The sequence below is a fragment of the Ictidomys tridecemlineatus genome, chromosome 1 (genome assembly GCF_052094955.1).
Source record: "Ictidomys tridecemlineatus isolate mIctTri1 chromosome 1, mIctTri1.hap1, whole genome shotgun sequence".
Taxonomy (NCBI): Eukaryota; Metazoa; Chordata; class Mammalia; order Rodentia; family Sciuridae; genus Ictidomys; species Ictidomys tridecemlineatus.
The window spans coordinates 131,857,949-131,882,682 of record NC_135477.1 but is presented as its reverse complement, the minus strand read 5'-3'; the positions used below and the strand labels follow the sequence as shown (position 1 = coordinate 131,882,682).

At 33.9% G+C, this 24,734-nt stretch overlaps 1 protein-coding gene across 3 annotated transcripts in view; it reads left to right on the top strand.

Moving 5' to 3' along the window:
- Adamts19 (ADAM metallopeptidase with thrombospondin type 1 motif 19) overlaps positions 1-24,734 on the top strand; it is a 248,026-nt gene that overhangs the window by 27,150 nt on the left and 196,142 nt on the right. For all 3 annotated transcript variants that reach the window (XM_078047942.1, XM_078047950.1, XM_078047938.1), the window contains exon 3: positions 19,240-19,405. In XM_078047942.1, coding sequence (XP_077904068.1) covers positions 19,240-19,405 — 166 coding nt within the window. The remainder of the gene's footprint in view (positions 1-19,239; positions 19,406-24,734) is intronic.

Below are 24,734 nucleotides of genomic sequence, written 5' to 3'. Positions count from 1 at the left end.
CAACTTGTGGCTATTCTTATCTTAAAGCTATTATCTGCCTGGGCATGGGGATGAGAGGAAGTAAGAGGCAGAAGTAAGAGGAAATAGCAGTTGCTATAAAAAGGGCTGGTTAGGCATTATGTTTTCTATACTGTCCCTTGTATTGATGGCTCTGGATGGGGACTTTCTCAGTGGTTTCATTCAGTTCCACTTACTCTTGTCCAGTCTACATGATCCTTTTGGGAACCAGGATGATCTCATCTCAGTAGCATGTGGTGGAGTGCTCTGTGCCATCAGTCAGTATAAAGAAGTTTATCTTGTTCAAAGTCCATTGGCCTATGACAACTGCCATTGTCAAAGGGAACTGCAGGATGCATAACCTTTCCTTTCTTAATCCAGTGATCTCAAATCTTCTATTTCATCTTTTATGGGAGTCTGATCAGGAACATTGGCTCTGAGTTTTTTGGGTGGATGAACAATTTAGTAATAAATCCAGAGATGGATTGTTTCTGTATTTTCTAGGGATCGTATTTTAGTTCTATAGATGCTTTGGCTGTGCCCACCTTTTGTCCTTAGGGCTTTAGCATTGTTCTCTAGGATACCAGGTAGATTGTGTTGCCTACTTTAAAGTTATTGAGAATGTTTTACAGATTAAACTTTCACTTCTCAGATAGCTATGATAACAAGTCTTGTTGGTATTCCCACACTAACAAGGAGGCAAAAGACCAATGAGAAATTAGATTAGACAGATAATAATGATTAGTTTTACCTATTATTGAAAGAGTCTAGAATTGAAGGTGATGGTCAACACTTAATCATAATTTTTGAAAACCATTTGACAGAAAGTCTGTATATAGTTTATATAACTGAAGATCAATGTTTATTTATTATGAAATAAACTTGGAAAAAAGCCTCTTGTGTATGTTTTCCCTACCAGAACCACTCTTAGAAGTTTGCAACTCTGTTTTCACTCAGTCTGTTTTGCTATGACTGTAGTGAGTTGTCTTAATAGTTCAAATCAGAGTACATAAGACTTTTATTGTTTTTAAAGAAACAATATATCACATGCATTTCAGAGTATTGCAACATACACTTCAATAGTCACATATAAAGACTATATAATGTAATTTTTTCAGAATATGTCGTAATTTAGCATATCATTTCCTAAATAGTGTGCTTTGAGATAGCTTCCATTTCTTTATAATTTTGAAATGTAAACATTCTACTCTGCAATTGTTGCTTTGTGGTTAAGTCTTTGAAAAGATCTTTTTTATTCCAAAACCACAAATTATTTCTATATAGGTTTTAATACTTTTATATTGTGGAATGGGATAAAACAAAGCAAGGAGTTCTTATTTTGAATGTACCCCATGAATACATTACCAGAACTGCAATTATGAAGTCAAAAGGTGTGAGTAACACGATTCTATGAGGAGTTCCCAGAGGGCAATAATTTATGAGGCCACCAGTGATGTTTGAAGGTACCAGGTTCACTTTATTTTCATCAACTATGTGTTATATTTTATGTTTTTGTTTTATTGCTGTTTGAAACAGGGAAATTGTGCCTGATTGTTGGAATTTACGTTCTTTTAATTACTATCCAAGAACGTTTCCAGACCTATTTTTTATCTCCCCTTGTAGTCTATCCTTAATGCAGTCACCAGAATGAATCCTTTTAAAATAAGTCCCAACAAAGTCCTTGCAGCTTTTGTAATATATGTATATAGTAAAAAGAAAAAGAGTATGAAAGATTGCACCATCTTGTGTTTGTACCTGTTACTTTTGAGAAATAAGGAAGGGAATGAGTTTGGAAGATCTATGTGGTTCACTTCAACTGAATTGATATATTGCTATATATATTTTTAAATATCGACAACATACAAATACATTATTTGGCAAATATCAATGGTGGATAACTGAGTAATCTGTTATTATGCACATTTATGAAGGACTGAAGTATTTCCTAATAAAGAATAACAAAAATAATACAGGAAAAATGCCTTCCATTTTGTTACCTTGAGGTAGTCAGCAAAGGGTTATTAAAGTGTTAGTTTTCTCATTTCTTATTTCAACTCATCTTGCAATAACTTTCAGTGCTATGCTTTAGAAGCAAAGAAACTGAAACTTAAGAAAGACCTTTATGAACTAAACAACATGCTAGTTAAATGACAAGAATAAAAAGTGATTATAGTAATTGGGCCATGAGAGTATTTGTCATATATTTGACTCAAGATGCAGAATCAGAACTCATGGTGTAAAGTAGTGGCTGGGAAGCATTCTGGACTTTTTATAAGATTCTCTGAGAGGTTTTATTTTCTGTACAGATACTCTTGTCCAGTGAAGCTTGATTGCCTCAGAGTGGTGATTAGTTTTTGGTGATTGAAATATATAAGCAGAATTTTAAACATTTATCAGTGATTTTAATGAATGATACCTTCTCTAGGTGGAGTTTGGAACACCATCTGATCTCTAATTTCTTGTTTTGATGTCCTATTATTTATAGATTTCTTCCTTAAAACACAATTCATGGACAAAATATTCCTGATGTGGTCCGGGATTTGCAGAATGTTTTCAGTTTCAGGATTTGTACCATGTTATTTCTGCTCTTTCAGTATATGATTTCCTTAGTTGACCTGTAATAATTTACCACGAGATTACTTTAGGTATTTAGCCTCTGTATTCACTGATGTGACAATATAAGAATAAAGAACTCATTAAAGGAAAAAAAATCCTTGATTTCTGTCCTCTAAGACCAATCCCCGTCTTCTGGTAGTTGCTTCTATCAGTAAGTATACTATTACATTATTATTTATTTCATATTTTTAAAATACATGTTTTGCCATCCAACGATTCTAACCAGGAAAAGAAAACCACCACCACATTTTGCTAATGTGGTTCAAATGAGAAAGAGGGCTTAACCTCTATAAATAAGCATCTTATTTATTATAAGATACTTAGGATTTTGTTGACTCCATGTTTTGTTCACTGCTATATTTCCTGCATCTAGTATGTTAACTGATAAATAGTATGCACTCAGAAAATATTGTTGAAGAAATTCATTTTCATGTTCATTTGACCTTTAATTGAATCCTGAAAATAAGTTGCAACAGATTTTCCATGTCTTTGAGTACCAATGCTATGGTCCTTGAATAGTTTGCTCCACTAATCTTGTTTCTATGGTAAAATGAATTCGCATCTACTCTCTAAGGGTATGTAGGAGGTTGGCAACATCTCTGTCAGTTGTGAGGTCACCACTAAGACCTGGCAGAGATGAGTGCTTCCCCAAACTGCAGCTGTGCAGCTTTCTCAGTGGTCTCATTCAGTTCCACTTACAGCACATAACTGGGCTGGAATTGCATGAGATAAGTGCCGCAAGTGCTCATCACCATGGTGAGTGGCTCTGAAAAACCACTAAGTGACTAACCCTTTAACAACTAGGTGTATGACTGTATATGCACCAACTCATTAAGTCCTAGAGTGGCAAGTTGGAAACCACCTTTTATGGTGATTAAGAAATAATATAGGTCAAGTCAAGTTAGTTAATAAATTTAAATTCTTCTCCTTACCCATCAATATGGAATATACAATATTTCTTATTTACAACAAAAAATCATGTTGTTATGATTTTAAAGAATTTTGATTGCTGAAACTGGAAGTGATTTCTTTCTTTCTTTCTTTCTTTTTCTTTTTTCTTTTTTTTTTTTTTTTTTTTTTGCTTGGTGCCTGCTGTTGAATTTATCAACAGCCTGAGCACATGTGTTTGACCACCTCATACAGGACTATTAAATTTTTAAATGTAAACATAAGCAATGTAGATTAGACAGAGGCAACAACTTCCTCAGAGTGAACTGAAATCTTTTTTTCAAAGCTGCTTCTAGAGTTAATTCTCACTTTTTTTTTTTCAAAAAAAAGGTCAAATATTGAATCTCTAACTTTCTATTAACTTTCCCAGATCTTCCTCCTCACTCTTCTTTTTGCTGGTTCCTTTTCTATTATCAATGTTGGGGTTATCAGAGTCTGCTTTCAGGAACTCTTATGTTCTTTTTGTACACTTCCTGGACACCATCATTCACGCCTGTGATGGAAAATTACCTTTATTTGGAAGTTTTTTGATATATGTCTTTAGCTTAAAACCATCCACTGAACTCATACTCCAAGTGCCTACTTGATACCTCCACTTGGATTGCTCTGAGATATATCAAATCTAGTAAGTTCTCATCAGAAATTTTGATTCTCTATGCTAAAATCCTTTCCATCCCTAATATCTGAGTTTTATATTTTAATTACAAATACCGATCTCTCTTGATCTCTCTTTCTGGAGTACCCAAGCCAGAAACTCTGGAATTATCCTTTATTCTTTTTCAGCCCTGTTCCCTCCCATCTCAACATCATAATATTAATCATCATTCTCTGATTTGAGTGAGAGTCCAAAATAAATCTCAAATGTATTTACTTTCCTTCAATCCATATCTAGCTATCACGTACTGCTTCCTTAGTTTAAGCACCATGATCCTGCCTCTGGACTATTAGATGTGACTTCACACTGCCTTCCCTTAGTTGACTCTTGTCACCCTGTAATCTGTTTTCCAAAGAAGAACAAGAATGGTTTTCTTCAGAATTTGTGTCAGATTCTGCCATCTACTGTCACTTGCTTTTGATTATGCTTCAAAAAAAATTTAACTGTCTCATGGTCTTGAAAGGTTACCTGCATCATGCTCTGCCAACCTCAGTGTTTTGCTTTTACTGTTATTTGTGTGTGTGTGTCCCTGCACTGTCTCAGGCATCACATTGATGGAAAATTTTTAAACTGATTCTTGGCTGATCTCTAGGTTTTCTTCACTGATAGACTTTACACGAATGCTACCATCATTTATTGTTTTTAATTACTGTGGTAGTATCCAAACAATCCTGTGTCCCTCCATCTCAATCTTTCTTTTAAATTAAAAGGCAATCTCAAATGATTTTATATGTATATACTTTTGAAAGTCAATGTTTGTTATAAGAATTGTAATAGGATAATGAAATTACCTTGCTTCTCTTCCATATCCTTGATTTTTTTTTTTCCTTTAGGACCAATTCCATGTCTTCTGGCATTTGCTTCTATCAGTAAGTGTAATATCACCTTATTATTTATTTCATATTTTTAAATACATGTTTTGCCATGACATATAAACATGGGGAATTTTTGTAAATAATAATTTTAAAGTATTTACTTTTGTGCACACAAAATACATATGCTGAGTTTCTCCTATGCATCTTCCAGAGCACAGCCATGGTATGTGAAATGCTTTCCCTTGAGACATCATCCTTTCCCTCCTTACACTCTGTTTCATGTGACCGTCTACATCTTTTATTTCAGGCCTTGTCTCATACGCTATCTCCTTAGAAAGACTTTGTTGGGCTACCTTTCTAGTGTCTCCCCTCCACTCTATTTCTTTTAGAACCTTATTTGTTTATTTAAGGATACATTTTACAATTTATAATCTCTTTAGTATATTTGTCTGATTAAATGACTTTTTTTGATCTGTGCCACTAGTACATAAGGTTCATGAACACAGAGATTGAATATTTTAATCTTTGAATCCTTTGTGCCCTGCATACTGGTGGGTGGTACTTATTCAGTAGGCACATTTATAAGGAATACTAAATAATCATCAGGAAGATGCAGTGAAACATAACAGCTTTTGGTTAGACTCATTGATAAAAGAAGAAATAGATTAAAAACTGAAGTTTTTCCAATTCTTAACATGCTTTTTATGCATTTAAAGGCTTCCTGAATATCCCAAAGAATTAATTTAAAAAATCATCTCTATCAGTGAGAGATTATTATAAGTTCAATGAATATTAGTATATAAAAATCAATAGCTTTTCTTAATATAAATAAAAATAGAGTATAAAATAAGAAATCAATTCACTATCATAACAATGATAACTAAAATATCAATCATTTTTTACAAAAATATTAGGAGGGAGCATTAATTTTCTATGGTACCAGTCTTTATCACTTTATTTTCATTCCTTTAACATAAAGGCCAAACAGCAGCTGCTATTTATTATCATATTTGTGATGGTGTTCATGTATAATAAATTTAAGAAGAAACATTTTTTGAAACTTATTTTAAAATTCATATTTCTATCACATGTCAAAAGACTGAAAAAGACAACAATTTACATGAAAATGTGATAGAAAGCATATTTTTTTCATTTATAGAAGTTCAGTCTGTTTCTGTGTATTATGTGAATACAATATGACTATGTTGAAAGAATATAATTCATGAAGCCGTCATGAAGCACCTCACAGTAAAACATATAACCAGTGTCTAAGGAAAAATAGATGGTTTAAAACCCAAAGGAGGACTTTCATAGGATTTATTTTTAAATGTGAATCAAATAAGTAATGCTGCCATAGAATGCCCTGTCTTTCTAATAACAATTTCCCAGTGCAGCTCTCTATTCCAGCTGCACTGATCTGGAATTTCCTGAAACATGCCACATCTGCTCTTGTCTCATGACCTTTGCTTCTCTCTCTGTCTAGAGTGCTTTTTCTTAATGTTGGTCTGGCCACCTCTCATGTGTCTCAGATGTCTTCTCAGATGTCCCCTCATCCAAATCCCATGGCCACCTGAATTTCTAACCCCTTCAACCATGGTCGTCACTACCTGAATTCATGTTACCTGTGTATAAGACTCTTCACCCAGTAAACAGAATTTAAGGAATATGTTAAACAAGATTCCCATACCTGTGCCACCTGTTTTATTTCTGGTGTTGTTTGTTTTTAGGTAGCGAGAAAGCCTTCAGTAAATGTAGTTACAAAAACTGGTCATTAAAGCATTCATTCGATAATCATCACGCCTTCCAAATTCACGTAAAATGTCTCTACCACATGCCCTGAACATTCAGACTTTCTTACAAATCTGGACGTGGAGGGCATGAATCATATGCAGTGAGAAGGGGAGACTGAGGTTCCAGTCTGTGGTGTTTCCCCCTCTAGAGTTCTCGTAGCTTCCACTCATCATACTGGGCTTCCTATGGCTCCTCCAGGACTGAAGCCGCAAGGGATCCTGTGAAGGAGAAGGTTCTTTGGTGATCAATAGTATTGTAGGATGTTACTTATCAGGCACTTAGAATGGATGCTTTCTTATTGGCCACATTTGTGAGTTGAAGGGGAAATTTTTTGTTCGGAGATGCCATTCTGTCCCTGGAGATTTCACACTTCTGCTCAGGAGACAGGGAATTCATCCCTCTGCAGCGTTCATTTTCAACTCCTGTATTGTCTCTAGTATCTGTCAGGATAGTTCCAGTTCCAGGCTATGTTTTAATATTATCCTTCCTTTCTTCTTTCTTTCCTTTTTTTATTGTGAAATATGACACAGATATCAAGGTAAAAGTGATCATATAAGTTATTGAGCAAATACAGGTCTTTGGTCTTTTTCCATAGGGTTCATTGTTTCCTCTTGGAGCACAAGCTGATGGGCTTTAGGAGCTCTGTACAAAGTTGACACTTGCAAGCATTTATTGAATAAATGTTGGGTGAATTAGTAGTTAATAAATTATGATATATTCAGAGGATAAGCTATTCTTTGACAATTAATACCCCACCTGTAAAGACTGCTTAGTACTATTAGGAAACAAGTTATTCCTTAATGAGAAAAACTCAAAGTAGATTATAAAACTTGAAACATATGTATGTGTGTATATACATACACATGCCCACAATACAGATATATATATATATATATGTTAATGTGAGCATATGTGTGTGCATGCATTGCAAATATTAACTGACTGGAAAGAAATATATATTTATATTATTTTAATTTAATATTCTTATTGGGCTTGAGGGTGATTATTTTCTTTTTTAAATTCTATTTTTTAAATGCATTATTTTAAAATTCTGGTTTGTGATCAGAGAATATTTAAAGGAAAAAAAAGAGAGAAAAACAATTAAAAGGGGCAAAGGGTAAGGAAAGTAACTAAAACCCTGAAATATTCTCCCAAATCTGCTGTGGGAGAATTGTTGGGTGTCTACCACTAAAGGAGGCATTAAGACAATACTCTCAGTCCACTTTGAAAGCCAGGGTGCCTGAGACAGCTAAGAAGTCTGATCACATAAAACAGCTCAAGATAAAGTTCAGAGCCTTCTATGTTGTATTTTTGTCTTCTGCTTTGTGAGGGATAAGGCCTGGTCTTGCTATTGATATCAAAGTTTGGATATCTACCATCTGTGAGGTGTTGTGTTTGACGTCCAAATCCTTAGTGCAAAATTTTTTAGAGATGAGGATTATTTGAAATAGCAGTCATATGGCAGGCTTAGCTTTTTGCAGATAGCTTCACAAAGGCAGTGTGCACTTGAAGCCAGATAATCTGGTTTGAATCCTGTCATCACTACATACTGATTTGTAATCTTAGGACACAGTAAGTCTTTTTGAAACTCATTTTTTTTTTTTACAACTATGAAACTAGCATTTGTGCCCCAAGCTTAATGTGTAGATTAAGTGAAACAATGCAAATGAAGTGCCTTGCATATATGTCTGCTGCTTTCTTATTTTGTTGTTTTCTTATGAATATTTAAAAATAAGTTTGAAAAGAGAAAAGTAAAGGATGAGATAATTTTTATCCTGGGTAACTAGCAAAGAGGGCAGAATCACAAGTAAATATGTAAACAGAGAGAGGAGGTGCTACTTTGGAGAGAATGATGATACAAGAAGTGAGATAATGGAAGTGAGTGGAGAGTCGATGTTGAAGGAAAGCAGTGGCCTGAGAAGGGGATTTGAGAATCATGTTCATGGAGGGGAGGTCATCATTTGAGTGATGAATACTGAGAACAACTGCTGACCAAATATTAGCCTTGGAATGAGGAACATGACTTATTGAGGGGAACAGAAATAGCTGCTAGAGAAGATAAGAATTAGGACAATGAAAAATTGGGATGGAGAAAAGTGGCCAAGGGTCAAATAGGAGCATAAAAAAACAGGAAGTTCGCATTGGCTTTGTAACAATCTATGAAGCTGGGATTGGGGTGGGGACTAGAATGGAGGTAGAACTTTAAGTAGATAACAAATAAATACAGAATCATATACTAAAACCAAAAATTAACTTGGAAATTGGGAGCATTAGACTTCAGCCCTGAAATCCACATTAACTATGTGAGTTTGGGCAAGCCATGCTATAGTTTAAAGCCTTAGTTTTCTTGATTTCAAAACTCTAATAATCCCTGAATGATTTCTAAGTTTCCTTCTACCACAGTAGTTTAATGATTCTTTTTGAAGCCTTTTGGCTGGGAAAGAAATAGAATGATGTTAGCATTCTGATGGCATGAAAGGCTTTCCTAGAGATAATACTTGGCTATTCAAGGAAGGCAACATTGGAAAGTTCTAATGGAAGAAATGAAATTCTAATTTTCCCCCAAATGAAGTCACAGGTGGTATGAAGAGATGTTTTTTTTTTTTTTCAGGCATTGAATCCATATGTGTTATTTTATCTCAAGAGAACAAGGCACTGAATTAAAAGCAATGTGTTTTTGAGCACCTGTTGTCTACTAGTAGGATCTGTGTATTGAAGGCAAGAGGATGAGCACCATGTCCAAACTGCCCCCACCAGTAGCTCATACTTGTAATCAGAGCAATGGTAACCACAGTAGACAGTGCAATCGCAGAAAGTGCATGGTGCAGCCTATAAGGCAGCGATTACTTTGGAAAGAGGACTGAGCTTGCTTGATTTTGAAGAATTCATAGCTGTAAACACATTCAAATGATAATCTGGAAAGAACACAGCATACGCCATGAGCTGTGCTGAAATCTTAAATGTTATTCCAAACTATGTTAAAACATAATGTCTTTTCACAATAGATTTGTTCATTATGGTTACATACGAAATTTTTGTAGTAAAATAAAACTGGAGAAGTAGGCAAGATATTTTTTTATAGCTTACTTATCATACTTTACATATCTTCATTAAGGATTTCAAGTTTGTCTTCCTGGGAATACAGAGGAAACACTATAAAGGTCAGGGTGTTTTAGAATGATAAGAATGTGGGATAGCATATATTGTCAGAAGCATCATCATATGGATTTGTATGATTATATATAGAATACCCAAGTTCATGAGAAACTACTCCCAGTTGCAATAATATTGAAATGGCGTTTAATTTGATAAAAGCATAGAAAAACTGTATGGCATTATGCCAAGCTCTATATTATGCTTACATTTGAATCTATAATGTTTTATTTGCTGAATGAGTTACATACTATAACATAACCTACAAGAAAATACTTAAGAAAGTAAAAACAAACTTAAATAGAAATTCAGATAACATGGGGTATCTGATATTTATCTAAAATGCTTTGCAAAGCAGATATTGATTCCAAATCCTTTCAGCAAACTCTATTACCACAAATAAAACACTTGTGTTCCTTTTAGTACCTGACTAATTCTTTGACACACCTTGTACTGGGAAAATAGACTATTTTTCTATGACATACATAACACTGATTTTCTTTTTCCCTTAAAAAAAGCTGTTATTTGATTTTTTTCAATTGTATTTGTTTATTCTATTTTGGGAGCACATATTCCCATTTCTCTACTCAAACTAGGCATCTTTTTGAATTGTTAGCTAGACTCGACATCCGTTTTGCCCCAGATAACAATGGAACATCCTTGCCTTTCATCTCATCCAAATTCTGTTATCCCCTAGACCTTTTTCATATCCTGGCATTATTATGATTTATCACCTTCCTCATTTCCTTTAGTGCTTATGACATTCACTTCTTGTGACATACTATATTTTAAAGTGAATTATTTTAATATTTTAAAATGGTACATATTAATGGTGTACTACTATACACACACACACACACACACACACACACACACACACACACACATATATATATATATATATATGTCATGGAAAGTTTAAATTAGGCTAATAGGTATATCTATTGTCTCACATAATTTTTAAATAATGAGAACATTTAAAACTATTGCCACAATTTTTCAGTAAACAGTTGATTGGTATTTATTGCATTCACCATGTAGAACAATCAGTCTCTGAACTTAGTCTCTTGACTATCTGAAACTCTGTATCCTTCGACCAACATTTTCCCAAACCCTTCTTGCCTTCATTCTGGTAACCACCATTCTTCTCTTTGCTTCCAGGAGTTCAATGCCTTTAGATACCATGGGAAAGTGAAATCATGCCGTTTTGGACTTCTGTACCTGGCTTATTCCACTTAGCATTATATTCTCCATCAGTGTTGTCACGAATGACAGGATTTCTTTCTTTCTTAAATCGAGGTAGTATTCCATTGCATATATATAACAAATTTTCTTCATTCATTCATCCACTGATGGAAAATTAAGTTGATTCCATATCTTGGCTATGTTAACCAATACATGCTGATTTCATTTCCTTTGGATATATCTTCAGCAATGGAACTGCTGCATCATATTTTTAAAAAACAAGGTATCATAGACTCATTCATTACTTAATTAATGGACTATAATTTTCATTCTTTTGAGTCTAAAATACATTCAGTTAGTACACTGAAATTTTACCTAGAAATGAAGATTCTGGAAAATAAAGAAAGTAGAAAGAAGAGAGATTAGAATTAAGAAAAAAACTTATAATTATTATAGTAGCATTTTGGCTCTTGGAGTGAGCTGAAAGTGAGGCACTGGAAGTGAATTAGTCATCACAGCAGGAGTGGGAACAAGAGCAAGGAGTGCCATATTGCCATATGACTTCCTGTTCCACCTACTGCTTCAGATAGACCTGCACTGGGACTCTAACATCTGTTCATTACTTTCACAGCCCAAAATCAATTCGAATTTGAACAAATGAAGTTTCATATTTGATGAATTGAAGCAACAATGTTTAATCATCTCTGTACATTAGCCCAATCAAATTTCACATTGTGATTATGAGTTGGTAGTGTCAATACACCTACAAGGAAATTTGTATTCATGCTTGTAGAAATCAGAAGCATATAAAATAGGAGTAAAATAAAATATAAAAGCTAGTAAGAAAAAAAATGACTGACAGCTTATTTTCTTTCACATAAGCAATGATAAATTGCAAGTTGAAATTGAAATTCTTTTTTTTTTTTTTTTTTATTGTTGGTCGTTCAAAACCTTACACAGTTCTTAATACATCATATTTCACAGTTTGATTCAAGCGGGTTATGAACTCCCAACTTTACCCCGTATACAGATTGCTGTATCACATCAGTTACCCTTCCATTGATTCACATATTGCCTTTCTAGTGTCTGATGTATTCTGCTGTCAGTCCTATTTTCTACTATCCCCCCTCCCCTCCCCTCCCCTCCCCTTTTCTCTCTACCCCTTCTACTGTAAATCATTTCTTCCATTTGTATTGTCTTGTCTTACCCCTCCATTACATATTTCTTGATATATCATATTTCACATTTTGATTCAAGTGGGTTATGCACTCCCATATTGCCCCTTATACAGATTGCAGATTCACATCAGTTTCACTTCCATTGCTTTACATATTGCCATCCTAGTGTCTGTTGTATTCTGCTGCCTTTCCTATCCTCTACTATCCCCCCTCCCCTCCCCTCCCCTCCCCTCTTCTCTCTCTACCCCCACTACTGCAATTCATTCCTCCCCCTTGTATTATTTTTCCCTTTCCCCTCACTTCCTCTTGTATGTAATTTTGTATAAACCTGAGGGTCTCGTTCCATTTCCATGCTATTTCCCTTCTCTCTCCCTTTCCCTCCCACCTCTCAACCCTGTTTAATGATGGTCTTCTTCTTGTGCTCTTCTTCCCTAGTCTGTTCTTAATTACTCTCCTTATATCAAAGAAGACATTTGGCATTTGTTTTTTAGGGCTTGGCTAGCTTCACTGAGCATAATCTGCTCTAATGCCATCCATTTCCCTCCAAATTCTATGATTTTGTCATTTCTTAATGCAGAGTAATACTCCATTGTGTATAAATGCCACATTTTTTTTATCCATTCGTCTATTGAAGGGCATCTAGGTTGGTTCCACAGTCTTCCTATTGTGAATTGTGCTGCTATGAACATCGATGTAGCAGTGTCCCTGTAGCATGCTCTTTTTAGGTCTTTAGGGAATAGACCCAGAAGGGGGATAGCTGGGTCAAATGGTGGTTCCATTCCCAGCTTTCCAAGAAATCTCCATACTGCTTTCCAAATTGGCTGCACCAATTTGCAGTCCCACCAACAATGTACAAGTGTACCCTTTTCCCCACATCCTCGCCAGCACTTATTGTTGTTTGACTTCGTGATGGCTGCCAATCTTACTGGAGTGAGATGGTATCTTAGGGTGGTTTTGATTTGCATTTCTCTGACTGCTAGAGATGGTGAGCATTTTTTCATGTACTTGTTGATTGATTGTATGTCCTCCTCTGAGAAGTGTCTGTTCAAGTCCTTGGCCCATTTGTTGATGGGATTATTTGTTATCTTATTGTCTAATTTTCTGAGTTCTTTATATACTCTGGATATTAGGGCTCTATCTGAAGTGTGAGGAGTAAAGATTTGTTCCCATGATGTAGGCTCCCTATTTACCTCTCTTATTGTTTCTTTTGCTGAGAAAAAACTTTTTAGTTTGAGTAAGTCCCATTTGTTGATTCTAGATGTTAACTCTTGTGCTATGGGTGTCCTATTGAGGAATTTGGAGCCCGACCCCACAGCATGTAGGTCGTAGCCAACTTTCTCTTCTATCAGATGCCGTGTCTCTGATTTGATATCAAGCTCCTTGATCCATTTTGAGTTAACTTTTGTGCATGGCGAGAGAAAGGGATTCAATTTCATTTTGTTGCATATGGATTTCCAATTTTCCCAGCACCATTTGTTGAAGATGCTATCCTTCCTCCATTGCATGCTTTTAGCCCCTTTATCAAATATAAGAAAGTTGTAGTTTTGTGGGTTGGTTTCTGTGTCCTCTATTCTGTACCATTGGTCCACCCGCCTGTTTTGGTACCAGTACCATGCTGTTTTTGTTACTATTGCTCTGTAGTATAGTTTGAAATCTGGAATCGTTATACCACCTGATTCACCTTTCCTGCTTAGTATTGTTTTTGCAATTCTGGGTCTTTTATTCTTCCATATGAATTTCATGATTGCTTTCTCCATTTCTATAAGAAATGCCGTTGGGATTTTGATTGGCATTGCATTAAACCTATAGAGAACTTTTGGTAATATCGCCATTTTGATGATGTTAGTTTGCCAATCCATGAACAGGGTATATTTTTCCATCTTCTAAGGTCTTCTTCAATTTCTCTCTTTAGGGTTCTGTAGTTTTCATTGTATAAGTCTTTCACCTCTTTTGTTAGGTTGATTCCCAAGTATTTTATTCTTTTTGAGGATATTGTGAACGGGGTGATTGTCCTCGTGTCCATTTCAGAGGATTTGTCGCTGATATACAGGAATGCCTTTGATTTATGCGTGTTGATTTTATAACCTGCCACTTTGCTGAATTCATTTATTAGCTCTAACAGTTTCTTTGTAGACCATATTGGGTCTGCTAGGTATAGAATCATGTCATCTGCAAATAGTGATAACTTAAGTTCTTCTTTTCCTATTTTTATGCCTTTAATTTCTTTCGTCTGTCTAATTGCTCTGGCCAGTGTTTCGAGAACTATGTTGAACAGGAGTGGTGAGAGAGGGCATCCCTGTCTTGTTCCAGATTTTAGAGGGAATGCCTTCAATTTTTCTCCATTCAGAATGATGCTAGCCTGAGGCTTAGCATAAATTGCTTTTACAATGTTGAGGTATGTTCCTGTTATCCCTAGTTTTTCGAGAGTTTTGAACATAAACGGATGCTGTACTTTGTCGAATGCTTTTTCTGCATCTATCGAGATGATCATATGGTTCTTATTTTTAAGTCTATTGATGTGGTGAATAACATTTATTGATTTCCGTATATTGAACCACCCTTGCATACCAGGGATGAACCCTACTTGATCATGGTGCACAATTTTTTTGATATGTTTTTGTATCCGATTTGCCAGAATTTTATTGAGGATTTTTGCATCTAGGTTCATTAGAGATATTGGTCTGTAGTTTTCTTTCTTTGAAGTGTCTTTGTCTGGTTTCGGAATCAGGGTGATGTTGGCCTCGTAGAATGAATTTGGAAGTTCTCCCTCTTTTTCTATTTCCTGGAATAGCTTGAAAAGTATTGGTATTAGTTCCTCTTTAAAGGATTTGTAAAACTCTGCTGTAAACCCATCAGGTCCTGGGCTTTTCTTAGATGGTAATCTTTTGATGGTTTCTTCTATTTCCTCAATTGATATTGGTCTGTTTAGGTTGTCTATATCCTCCTGACTCAATCTGGGCAGATTATATGACTTAAGAAATTTATCGATGCCTTCACTATCTTCTATTTTATTGGAGTATAAGGATTCAAAATAATTTCTGATTATCTTCTGTATTTCTGAAGTGTCTGTTGTGATCTTGCCTTTTTCATTCCTTATGCTAGTAATTTGAGTTCTCTCTCTTCTTCTCTTCACTAGCATGGCTAAGGGTCTGTCAATTTTATTTATCTTTTCGAAGAACCAACTTTTCGTTTTGTCAATTTTTTCAATTGTTTCTTTTATTTCGATTTCATTAATTTCAGCTCTGATTTTAATTATTTCTTGCCTTCTACTTCTTTTGCTGTTGTTTTGCTCTTCTTTTTCTAGAATTTTGAGAAAAATTTAAAAAAATTTTTTTTTTAAAAAAAAGAATTTTAAAAAAAATTCTTTTTTTTAAAAAAAGAGAGAGAGAGAGAGAATTTTTAATATTTATTCTTAGTTTTTGGTGGGATCAACATCTTTGCTTGTATGTGATGCTGAGGATCGAACCCGGGCCGCATGCATGCCAGGCGAGTGCGCTACCGCTTGAGCCACATCCCCAGCCCTGAAATTCTTATTGCATCATAAAATCAAAGAATAAATGACAAAGGAATCCCACCATTTGAGCACATGCTTGTGATGATCTAAATAAAGGAGTTAACAACACTTTAATTAAATTGTATTTCCAGTTATTTTTATGAAAAGTTTTAAAATAGTGAAAATTATCTGGAAAATTTTTTAAAAGATGCTCAAGGAGAAAAACACTTTAACTTTTTTGCAAATAATATGTTGTTATACCATATTAATTCACATAATCTTTTCTTCTAAAATTGAGAAGACAATGTTTGCAACTAAAATAAATGCTGCCTAATTGTGGATTGTTGGACTTGAGGACTCTTGTGTAGAAAGTTTAATATGTGCTTGTGTTCTTCCAAGGCTTGTAAAATTACAGTGCAGATAAAAAAAAATTCTATTTTGTTAACAGAAAAACAAAATAGTTCCTTTGTGAGAGGCACAGAAAACCTCAAGATTTTTTGCAGTTCTATTTTAATCTAGGCCCATACATTGAATTGTACAGAACAAAGCTGGACAATATTTGTGCTACAAGATAGCATTGTGGTCTCAGATAGAAAATGTACATTGTGACATTTGGGGCTAACTATGCCTTTGAGTGAACCAAGTCTGGCACACAGTGAGTAGACAGTAGGCATGTATTGAATGAACGAGTCACCTTTATAATTACTCTAACTTCTTCCTTTTAAAAAATGGCTTTCTTGTTTTCAAAATTGCTGACAGAAAAAATTCCTAACAAAATAGATGTGCTACATTATGAAGAAGTTTCTGTCTCAAAACAAAACATAATAAAATAAAACATTTATTTTGGACATTAATGTGCTAATGGGGGAATACAAACATGAATAAACTGATTCTTTGAACTCTGTGAACTTTGTAGTTTATATTCAAATGTTTAGGTGCTTATATTTACTAGTATCTTTATAATTAAATATATTTACATTATGTTATCCTTATTATTAAAATAAAAATAACAGTGAGTATTTATTGAATAGTTATCTAGCATCAGACTACATGCTAAAAGCATTACATGTATCTGAATGGCCCTAGGAAGTAGTGTAGATAAAGTTGCTGTAACTTTGTCTTTGTTATGTTGCTAGCAAATAATCTTAAAACCAAAATCTGTTCTTGAACTCCTTAAATTGTATATGATACTATGCAGTTATGTTTTGTAACATTTATTACAAATCTAACCAGTTTTATAACCTGATGAAAGAATGTGTTGGATCACAAATTTATGATTTAGGTAAAACTCAGCATGTTTGCTTGGGATATCCTAACCACACATTATGATTTAATCATCAGCTACAGTTTTATTAATGGCCTTGAATTACATTAATGTATAAGACAAAACTAACACATGTCTATATTTTTATAGACTGGCTCAAAGATATATAATGTGACACCATCTTTTTTCAAGTTATGTGTAGATGTACTACATTTTTCATGGCCACTCAATACTTTTAATGTTTTATATTCTCATGTTGTTAATCTAATTAACCATAGAAAAATTTCTAGATTTCATGTAATTACTTTAAAATTCAAGATTGTTTCAAATTTTAGAGAATTAAAACAAGAATAAAAAATAAAACAACTCAGTGGAAGTCATTAAAATTACATAAAATATTTGACATATAAATATATATATATATGCCTCATATTTTTTAAAGAGTCATTAGAGTGAAACTTTTTTACATCATCCCTTAATGTCAAATATGTGTGAATATGTGTGTGTGTGTGTGTGTGTGTGTGTGTGTGTGTGTTAGAAAGAGAGACAGGGAAAGGGAGATAGGAAGGAGAAAGGAGAAAAACAAGTGATAGAATTATGTATTTCAATTCTTAAGAATTTTATTAGTGATAGGAAAAATTCAATAAGATGAAATTGATTAGGTCTTTAGATATTTTTCTAAAAGTGTATTGTAATATTAGTTCAGTACAAAATAAAATGATTATGTAACACATTGGCAATCAGCTGGTCATTTTGTACTAGAGATGTAATGCACTCTAATAACATTAGTGTATTACATCTTTGCTAACACACTCTAGTAATAAAAATAAAATGTAAATTTGAATACAGTAGTGGAAAAATGAAAAAATAAGGAGATAAATTTCGATCATTCTTTTATTTAACAAACATTTGTTGAATACTTTATATATGGTGGACCCTGTGCTAACTGCTAGGAGAAGAACAAACCAGACACCCAAGGAAAATGTATGTATTTTTCAGGATGAATTTATTTTTTCTTAAATTTTACTTTGGAAATTGTTCTATCTGAATAAATAATTATTTAATTAATGTGTTACTTATATGTTGATCAAATTAAAATGAGCTATACTTAAATTCCAGATGGTAGATGTGAAATAATTAAGAACTATATCTTATATTACTAGATTGAGTATGAATAATGCAGGTTTTAAGTGATTATTTCTTAGCATTTTAGAATATCTTTTATGAAAATATAAGTTTTTATGATAAAAATAGAATATTTCAAGCCTTCAAAATGTCAACACTAGACATAACAAGTGTTTTTAAACATTAGAACAATAATTTAGAATTTGCTAAAGGTAACGACATTAAGGGTATTCTATTTTTATCTTGATTATGTAGAGTTAAAAATAACAAGAAGATTAATTCACATTATGTCTGTCTCTGTGGAATACTTTCCTAGTTATAAATCAATTTATATTCCAAAAGAAGGAAAGATATAAATGAGCAGGCTTAGCTTCAATATATTACAAGGATACCTACTTGTAAGACCTTTTCATTGATGATAATCATAGTTTACAGTTTTTAACTTTCCACAGTTGGGTGGCTAAGACCATTATAAAATTAAACTTGTTTATGTAAGTTTTGCTTCATTTATTTTGTAATTTTTAAAAAAAAATGCCTAGTACAAAACTTTAAGAATATTTTACAAATTACTTTCAATATTATGAATCTTGCATTTGCCTTGATGTTACATGAATTACTTCACTAAGTACTGATTGTCAAAAAGTTGGACTCTGTGGTGTATGCAATTAAAAACTGCATCCCTCTTTCTGTACATGTTGTACATGTAAGTGACCCCATGGGTCTCCCAAAGTGAGCCTTTAACATTCCAGAATTTTTACTGTGCATCTGTTGCTGGCATCTAGCCTCCCACCCACACAGGCTTAGACTACTAAATGAAGTTTATGGTAGTGCAATAAAGCACATAAAGATGAAGTAATAAAATGTGAAGATAGTTACCTCTCTAGTGGGGTCACTGAAATAGATTCTCTAGAAGATCACATGCATATTTGTTAAAGAAAACAGAACATGTGAATAGAAGAACTTAGAAAGTAATTTTTAAATGGGGTTTCTGACCTATCTTTTTGTGTTGTATATTCCAGATGGGATTTATACAGCTCAACGAGGACTTCATATTTATTGAGCCACTCAATGATACAATGGCCATAACAGGTCATCCACACCGTGTCTATAGGCAGAAAAGGTCCGTGGAAGAAAAAGCCACAGAGAAGTCAGCTCTTCACAGTCATTACTGTGGTATCATTTCAGGTAATGTCTTCTGAACTAAATGTGCAGAGTGAGATGAATCCTATAAAAGGTTTCCCCCTCCCTCTGTCTTCCTCTCCCTCTTTTCTATCTACTACCTTTATTATTTCTTTGCACTGTGAAATCTCTCTTTGTTAATAGCAATTATATATATCTATTTTAGGCCTATCTTTTAGTTTTCTAGGAAATACTGCATTTTAATATAAAAGAATGGAAACTCAAAAAGAGCCTCAGAGATTAATAGATCACATGCCTTATAACTTTCTTAAGTGGTTCAGTGTTCCTTACAGGATACTGCTCACTTCACTGGAATAGAAATGACAGAGAGCTCCAGATCTCCTGAAACTGAATCCATTGAGCTCATGGCCTTATTTTAGCCTACCTCCAAGAGAGCATCACAGATATCTCTTTACTTCTACTAAGGCATCCTCTTTTTTTTTAACCCGTCTAAAAATCATCTTGGAGATTAAAATTCGCATCAGAATAGCAATAAAAGTAAAGATTTATACTTTTAAATTTATTTGTTGTATCAGAATCTCATAATTCTGGAAATTTCAAAGGCTCATAAGTACTGCAAGCCATCAAATCCTCAATTCTTATTATCTACAAGTTCTCACAGAAATCAAGACTGGAAGGTGACATTTTTTTGTGTACTTTTTTATGTCCATTATGCAGAAATCTGTGGCATTAGCAAGAAAGAAAAGGAAAATGAATGATTTTTAAAATCAAGTCAGACCTGAAAGTTAGAGACAATGTTCATAACAAAATCATTTCACTGGGAAAAAAAGTTTAGACATCTAGTTCAGATGTCTCAGTGAATATTCACTGGTATAAGAAATGTTTCTAATGAGAATATGAAGAAATGTGAATTTATTGAAGAATTTTCAGTGTAGAGGCTTTAAAATATGTGTTGCACATTTGAAATTGTTAATGTAGTTAGTAACAAGATATCAATTCTAAAATTGATTATGATATTTGAGCCTGGGTTAGGTATGTGAATAGTGAAAGGTAACATTTAGGGAGACCATAGGATGTCCAAATCAACAGCAGAGTGTCAGATTAAAAATATTATGTTTCTGATTACAAAGTATCTATTTCTAATTAATCTGTGATTCTATTTTCTTTGGTGAAAACTCATCAGTATGTATGAGAGTTATATTCAAACATGGTTAAATGAATCTATCTCAATGTCACAATATTTAGGATACACAAAACAAGTTAAATAACAACCTCTTTCCTATTCAAAGAGCTATAGATAGCAAAGAGATAGAGCTGACCAAAAGTTATACATTATTAACAAAAAAGAAAAGATTTTGTATTGTGAAAATATGAAAACAACAACAATAACTTGGATTTAGTCCATTTAAGGAGACTGCTTTCTGTAAGTTAAACTGAAAATCTGGACTGTGTAACTTTTGAATCATAGTAAGTTTCAGCTGTTCTAATTTCTCATGTGCACTGATGACATAAAACAGGCTTTGTATATAATTATGCATGGATGAAAATTTTTTATTTTAATAGACTAATAAAGCATAAATGCATTGTTCATATTTAGCAAACATTGCTTATAATGTTCATGATATATATGTATATATACACACAAACATATCGCATGTATTTTTATTCATGACTTAAAATTAATGTTGATCTACTTAGAACAAGGACTTGCATGCAAAGTGGTAAGCTATCACCAATTAGATGATTTACTGAGATTACCTATTTTCAGATTAAAGACTCAGTATTTAAAATATATTTTTTTAATTAGCAATCCATGAAATAAAATATCCATTTACTTGGACATATATGTTCATCTGTTACTTTTCCCTTCTTACTTTAGGCCTAATAATTAGTTAGTTAATACTAACTAATTATCAATATGGCATAAGTATGGATAATGTAACCATATTGCCTTTGAAAAATGGAATTGTTGGGCTGGGGATGTGGCTCAAGCGGTAGCGTGCTCGCCTGGCGCTCGTGCAGCCCGGGTTCGATCCTCAGCACCACATACAAAGATGTTGTGTCTGCCAAAAACTAAAAAATAAATATTAAAAAATTCTCTCTCTCTTAAATAAAAAATGGAATTATTAAATTTACTTTTCTTTGGCTTGGTCTTTATACTATTCCCTTTCACCATTTTAATGCCTTGGGTAGACTACATTGATATGTATTATTTACGTGAATTTTTTCAGGGAGTTTCCTACTTTATCATGACTTCATTGTGTTCTTATATTAAAAGATAACATAGAAGGGAGAGAAACCAGAAGTTGAGAGTTAGAAGCCTTGGGTTCAAGGTCCTGTCTCAGTCTTACCCAGCTAGGTAATCTTGGGCATTTCTCTCATATTTTTAAATTTTAGTTTCTATATTTACAACAATAACAACAAACAAACAAAACAATACTGCCAATCACCTCACAAGGATGTAGAGCTAAATGCCATGACCCCAATTCTTAAGAGGTGAACTGTACATTATTTTAGACAAAATGGTAAATCAGCCATTGTACTGTAGAGTGATAAGTAGACATTATCATTTAGTACATAAGGTACCTGAAAATGGGGTGCAGAACATCAGACATAAAGTAAACCTTCTTAATACCTGATGGAGAAAAGGAAGTGGAGTGTGTAGGTTAAGATGATGGACCTACTTTATATACTAACAGAGATATGAAAATTGTGTTCTATATGTGTAATAAAATTTTAATGCATTCCACTGTCATGTATGTAAAAAATAAAAATAAGTGAAAAAAAAAGGATGATGGACTTTGGGTCAGACTGCCTGTGTTCACCTCCTTATGCTATCACTTTCCGTAGGATCTTGGTAAACTTTCTCTCTCAAAAGTTCCATTTGTAATGTACAGAATGAGCTAGTGATACCTGAACCTCAGTGCTATGCTTAGAATTAAATGAGATTATGTGTGAAATTGAAAAACATATATATATATATATATATATATATATATCTCATATATTATTAACCATTAATGGAATAAGAACATTTTAAGCAGAAGAAACAAAGCATGCAAAAATATAAGGGCATGAGATAGCATCAGCCAGGAGAGCTGAAGCCATGTGTCTGCACTAGATAAGACACAGTCCTAGAAAAGTAGCCACTATAAAATGAAGGGTCTTACATGCTATATAAATGATATTATCAATATCTATTCCTTAACATTTTATTATTCACTTAGAATGAATCTAGGACTCAGAATGTAACAGAAAGATTTATGGAGTTGAAAATCAAGGTTTGAGCAGGACAGAGAGATCATCTCTATTTTTAGAGCTGACTTAATCAGGCCACTACTGAAATAGTTTCCGAACGCCATCTATAACTGCTGTGGAGGTTGCGGGCCTTGTGGAGTGCACCCATGGAGCATCATCCATCAGTACATAATTTTAAATTTCTATTCCATTTGGAAGTGTATGGTATCAACTATGTTTTTGTTTTGTTTTGTTTTGTTTTGGTACCAGGGATTGGACCGATCGGTGCTGAACCACTGAGCAACATCTCCAACCCTTTTCATTTTTTTTTTTAAATTTTGAGTCACAGTCTCACTAAGTTGATTGGGGTCTCGTCTAGTTGCCGAGGCTGACTTTGAACTTGCAATCCCCCTTCCTCAGCCTCCTGAGCTGCTGGGATTATAAATATGCGCCACCGTATGCGGCCTCAACAGTTTTATTTTTTACATGCATAGAAACATGCATGTTTTTATACATGGGTAGAAAATGATCTAAATTTTTAGGAAATAAAGAGTGAATTAAGCAGAATTGCAGCCAATGAAAACATCAAAGGAAGCAATATCTGAAAATGATTGATTTAGTTTTCATGATTTTCACACACAATGGGCAACTTGTATGATGGAGACTACCATGAGTTTGAGATTCTTAAGAAAGCTAGCATCTTCCAGAGAGTCCATTTAAAAGTAATATGCAAATAAGGACACAGGAAGCTGACAGATTAGGGCCAAGACAGCTGTCACTAGCTGGGGCAAATAAAGGAAACATACTTTTCTACCCATTTTTACAGACTCTTTCTACCACTCTTGATTAAACAGCCTCTCTTTTTATAAACCCTCCCTGTTTCTTATTTCCTTTCATTTATCTTACATCCTCATCTGCTTTATGGGCATGTCTTCATCCATGTGTATGTTCCCTATAGAGGCCCTTCTCAGGACTCCTTCCCCCTTCTCCTTTTTCACATTGTTTTACTCAAATTTTTATCCCCCCCCCCTGTGATGACTAAAAGACCAGATCACAAAAATTGTAGAGGAGGAAAAGTTTATTTAGGGGCTCACAGTTTCAGAGGTCTCAGTCTATAGAAGAACAGCTCCATTCCTTGGGACTCAAGATGAGTCAGAACATCATGGCAGAAGAGTGTGGAAGAAAGAAGTGACTCATGTAATGATCAGGAAGCAGAGGGAGAGATCCCACTGGTCAGATACAAAACATGTACTCCAAAAGGCACATCCCCCAATGACCCATCTCCTCCAACCACACACTCTGCCCACTTCAGTTAGCACTCAGTTAATCCCTTCAGGGAATTCATTCACTAATTGAGTTAAGATTCTCATAATAATCTGATCATTTTTCTTCTACATCTTCTTGCATTGTCTCACACATGAGCTTTTGGGAGACACCTCACTTCCAAATCATAACATGCTACTTCCTAACAGTGATATAACTCAAATCTCTGAGTTCAGCTTCACATTCATTGATCCTAAACTCTGTCTCCATTTCACTCCTTTCCTGACTTCTAGGTATATAGTAACTTCTGCAAAGATGTCTGAAATTGAACCCATCTAAATATAAATGCTTATTTTCACAATCTGAAAGTTCTTTGTACATTATTTACAGAACGTTTAATGATCCTAATGTTTCCATACCTTTTGAGGTCCTGTGGATTTTAAGTTACTTTTATCAGTAGTTATATGCTGTCTTCTTTTTCTAGTTGAATTGATTTTTTTTTTCAGACTAGGAAACATGTGAGAGTAATTAAATAAATAACTTGGTAATTTTTTTAAGTAGGAGAGACAAAATATTATTTCATTAACTTTTTTCATTATTTTTATTGGTTGATAATAGTTATACATAACATTAGTATTTATCATGACATAACTATAAATGCATAGAATGTAATTTGCTTCAATTCAGTCCCCAGTACTTACCCTTATCCTTCCCTTCCTCCCACCCCCATTCCCTTTCCTTGACTCAACTGATCTATTTATTTGCATTTTAAAATATTAAAGTTTCTGTTACCAAGCACTATTTTAGATTGTGGGGAGAAGTATGCAAGATAGAGAGATTGAAAATGCCAGCTTAACTAGGAACTTTTCCAGGT